The sequence below is a fragment of the Monopterus albus genome, unplaced genomic scaffold (assembly GCF_001952655.1).
Source record: "Monopterus albus unplaced genomic scaffold, M_albus_1.0 scaffold134.1, whole genome shotgun sequence".
NCBI lineage: Eukaryota > Metazoa > Chordata > Actinopteri > Synbranchiformes > Synbranchidae > Monopterus > Monopterus albus.
This window is the reverse complement of record NW_018128014.1, coordinates 452,253-456,882: the sequence shown is the minus strand read 5'-3', so window position 1 is coordinate 456,882 and position 4,630 is coordinate 452,253. Positions and strand designations below refer to the sequence as shown.

The 4,630-nt window shown below is 40.3% G+C and overlaps 1 protein-coding gene across 1 annotated transcript in view; it reads right to left on the bottom strand.

Annotated features, from left to right (window-relative positions):
• LOC109967660 (protein turtle homolog B-like) overlaps positions 1–4,630 on the bottom strand; it is a 169,072-nt gene that overhangs the window by 105,643 nt on the left and 58,799 nt on the right. Inside the window, 1 exon segment of the mRNA XM_020613396.1 lies at positions 1,280–1,426. Coding sequence (XP_020469052.1) covers positions 1,280–1,426 — 147 coding nt within the window.

The window sequence follows — 4,630 nt, the reverse complement described above, 5'->3', positions numbered from 1 at the left end:
TTTGGGTCTGCCGAGTCTGTCCAGCTTCCTCCCCCACCATCGGATCCAGCTCAGCACCAGGTGGTGATCAGTTGACAGCTCCGCCCTCTCTTCACTCGAGTGTCCAAGACATACGGCTGGAGGTCAGATGAAACAACCACAAAGTCGATCATCGACCTCCGGCCTAGGGTGTCCTGGTTCCATGTGCACTGATGGACACCCTTATGCTTGAACATGGTGTTCGTTATGGACAAACTGTGACTAGCACAGAAGTCCAATAACAAAACACCACTCGGGTTCAGATCGGGGGGGCCGTTCCTCCCAATCACGCCCCTCCAGGTGTCACTGTCGCTGCCCACGTGGGCGTTGAAGTCCCCTAGTAGAACAACAGAGTCCCCAGTCGGGGCCTTTTCCAGCACCCCTCCCAGGGACTCCAAGAAGGCCGGGTACTCCACACTGCCATTCGGCCCGTTGGCACAAATGGCAGTGAAAGACCTATCCCCGACCCAAAGGCGCGACTGTTGGGTTTTCCCTCTATAATAATAGTGATAACAGTAAGGTCTAGACCTTACTTTGTAAAGTGTCCTGAGATTACTTTTGTTGTGATTTGGCGCTATACAAATAAAATTTGATTGAATTTGTAAGTTATATTATAAGTAAGTTATGTTGTTTTCTTTACATTTAATAAAAACATGTAGTTGTCAGCAGACTGTCTCTTCAGTGTTTATTGTTAGATTATTTAGATAGTGTCTTTGTCCATTCCATGTGTGTGTTATTGGTTTGGCCAGCCAGTATATACGTTCCCCCATTTGTTAGGCCAGTTGCGTTTTGTTTGAGGTACTGTTCAGCTTGAAGTATTGAGTTTCCTTACCTTTTGTTGACCTCTTTTAGGGCTCAGTTTATTTGATATTGATGTTGTTTGTATTTTTTCCTTATTTTTGGGTTAATAAAAAGCCCGCCTTTATTAAACTTTAAAAGTTGTATCCTCTGCCTTATTGTTTGGTCCTTGACAATAAGGTTTGATAAAATAAGCAAGTTCCAGCACTTCTCAAAGTATTAGAATATAAGGCTACATTTCTTGTCCGTAGAATTAAGACAGATACATAATATTCCCTTATGCATTAAGTGTATCATTTCACAGGCTTCATATTCTATGACTTTTAGAAAAAGTAATAACATATCAGTCCACATACAGTAGGAATGTACAGTACAGCATCTGTATCTCCATCACTGTACTTCAATCTTCTGTCTGATGTTAATATATTAAACCGTTTAAATAATACATACTGATGATCCTTACCATTGACAGTTAGATGCACCCAGCTGCCATTATGGAAGGTGTCATACTGCTGTTCCAGCATCAGCACCTTACACTCATACCAGCCCTGGTCGTCTGAACGCACATTCTCTATCCGGAGGGAGGACTTGCCGTGCAGAGTGGCCCGGCCTGGCAGAGAGAGACACAGATGAGGTGTCAGGAGGAAGGGACACACAAAGGTGAGCATGACAAGTGGAGTGAATTTAAACAAGGAAATGAAGGCAAATGAAGAAGAGGTGAAAGGCAGATGAACCCAGAAGAGAGAGAAGAAAAATGCCAGATGAATGTTAAAGAGAGAATCAGCCTTTAAGCAGTTCAGATATAAATATGCAGGGATCACTGTGGTGTGTTAGTGTGGGGGTCTCTGGGTAACATCACAGGCCATAAGACCTGTTTCTAAACAGAGACACTGCAGCGCTGTTTATGTGCAACAGAACATCAAAGTAGGGTACCAAGTGCAGTTGCATGCACAGTGACATCTGTCACTTAAGCCTCAGTGCGGCTGAGATGTCTTCATCTCCATGTGTGGTGGCCTATTTTGGAGATGTACTGAAGCAAGGACAGGTCATTCCTTCCTTTGAGGAGTGGGAAGTGGTCAACGTGACGACAGAAAGCCCTCAGGGCTACATGCTAGGTGCAATCCATCACAACAGATATCAGCTTTTGAGTACTGAGTCAGGAATAGCTGTATTTTACTTTTACAGATCAAAAGCTGAAAGAGGGGGACTGATGATGTTTCTCTGGGCAATCTGGCAACGGGCTCATAACAGATGGCGGAGTGGCAATAAGGGCTAAACAAAGGGTTTTCAGGGAGCACACACACAGCTCAAAACGCCAGCATTATCAAAGCCTGACTGTTCCTCATTAATCTCCTCACTCTCCCCTATCTTCACCACTTTGTGGAGATTCTTGATTTCTCTGCAGCACAACACACCAGGCAAATATATGAGCTGCACTGGCAGCTGTCTCCGTGAGTTAAGGTTGATAGTCAAAGTGGTGTTTTGTGTCCTGATTATGCTATTTATACCGTATATCTGATTATATTTGTCCAGCCTCCAGCCATGTCTGACTCTCTCCTTGCTGACTGGAAGGAACTGAGGAAGAGACCTCATGCTGCTTACTCAGTGTGAACTTTGTATTAGTATGCTGTAGATATTATGTACGGACCCTTCACTATACACTACTGTGTTTTTATCATACAGTATCTGGCCTTTGTTTGAGACTAAACTGTTTATTGGGTTTTTTTTCTGGACTGATGCATTCAAGCATAAAAGTCTTGAACCAGAACTCATACAGTCAGTGAGTGTGTTTGTGTAAAAATAGGTTATTGCTCTCCTTTTCACTTAGTGAAAGCATACCCTGTGTAAGAAATTTTTAACAAGTAAAGAAAATTATTTCACACTTAACTGAGGACACTGTAAATATGAAGACACTGTATATTTAAGTAGGTTTGAAGAAGGGTTTTGTGCAAAGCTTTTACCTACATCTGTCTGATTATTTTACAAAAACATCTGTATTTCATTTAATTTCCTTCATCCATCAGAAGTTGTTCAGAATCATCTAGTCAGCTTCATGTTCTGTGCTAACCTGTTTATGTTCCTAGTATGTAATGTATATGTGAAAGTTTAGCTACTTACAAAATATTCAATATATACCGTATATAACATTAAAATGACTGCCGTCTACTGTAGATCCCAGGAAGAATAGCAACCACTGCTGTGGAAACCAATGGGGATCCAGATAAATAAAAAATCAACCAGGGTGTCAGGCTTTGAAATCAGAACAGGAGGTAAAGACACAGTAACACATGGGCATGTGCATCAGTTACTTCATCATTTGTCCCAGTCTGCACAACACATCTAGCAAAAACTGGTGAAAAGTTATTGAGGATGAGCCTTCTGAAATGTTTGAATATCAAAGATAAAAATATCTATACCTTTAGAGATTTTAGCCCAGAGTCTTTTTCTTTACACTTTGGCAAATCTCTCATAGAAGATGCTGCTGCCTTTGCTGCACACAGTTCCTGTTCACCCTGCAGTCAGTCGCTGCTGATTATGAGATCTGAAGTCACCAGGAACACCTTTTGTGTTATTTTTAAACAGATTTATGGATATTTATCTTTGTTAATCACAAATCCACCACTGTGCAGAGGGATGTTGGTGTTTCAACTTAACTCTGAGAAGAAGTGGTGCAATGATTGTGGCAAGATGTATCAATCACTGGGAAAGAAAATAAGACCATTATCTGGTCATACCAAAAAGTATGGCACAAGGACAGTTTCTTCCCCACTCTGATGAACAAGTGTTCATCCCACGACAATATGACTGGACAACAACCCTCAGTGCAATGCCTGTAAATAGACATTGTACAGATTATACAGATCCGTACAGGTCTCTATTTTAAGTACTCTATTTTTATTCCTATTTATCTCATTTCACAATGAGCATTCCTTTGTCTCTCTGCATTGTTTACTGCCTGGTTATAGTGTTTATTTTGCACTGTTTGCACTGTTTGCTGCTTGTTAATACTGCTTATTTGTTAGAGTACCTACCTACCTAGTACACAGCCTTATGGTGGTTAACTGTACTTGCCCCTTGCTGTTGCCTTGCATTATGAGAGATACGTAGGTCAAGGTGGAAAGGCATTTGTTCTTGTCAGGCAAAGCTATTTTGGTTACAGCATGTGCACTCACATGACTTCATTTCTGTATAAAATGTCTGCCAACCACAGGGATGACAAAAAGTCATTATGGATAATGAAAAACAGATGGTTGACAATTTGGGGATACAAACTCAGTATAAAACATTATTTTCAGAGGCGCCTACTTCAAATATTTATGTTTAGAAGTATTTACATAATCGCCAACATTATTTTTGGAATCACAGCTAAAACTGAGGAAATTATAATGTGCAGAATAAAGATGAGGCAAATAGGTATGCTATTTTAAATTCTCTTTACTTTGCCTTCTATGATCAAATCTTAGTCTTTTATGACAAAAACTCTCTGGTGTTGATTCAAAATCCTATGATGTTTTACAAGTTACACATTTTAGTCTTGCTTTCACATCAGTAAGTTTTCATTTGCCTGACTGCCTGTGCTTATGTGAAATGATACTGTCAGGGAGAAGTTTTAAAGTAAACACAGACTGGAAAAAAGCAGCAGCATTATCACGGCTGATCAACTGTTTACATTGTGAGACATCAACTGATTATAAAGTAGGTATATCAAAGCAGCTGTTTTAAAATATAGCAGATTAACCAGATTAGATTAAAAGACCATTAAAAAACCAAATCCACCAAAGTGTTAGATCATCTCTCAATACTTTGACTTCAT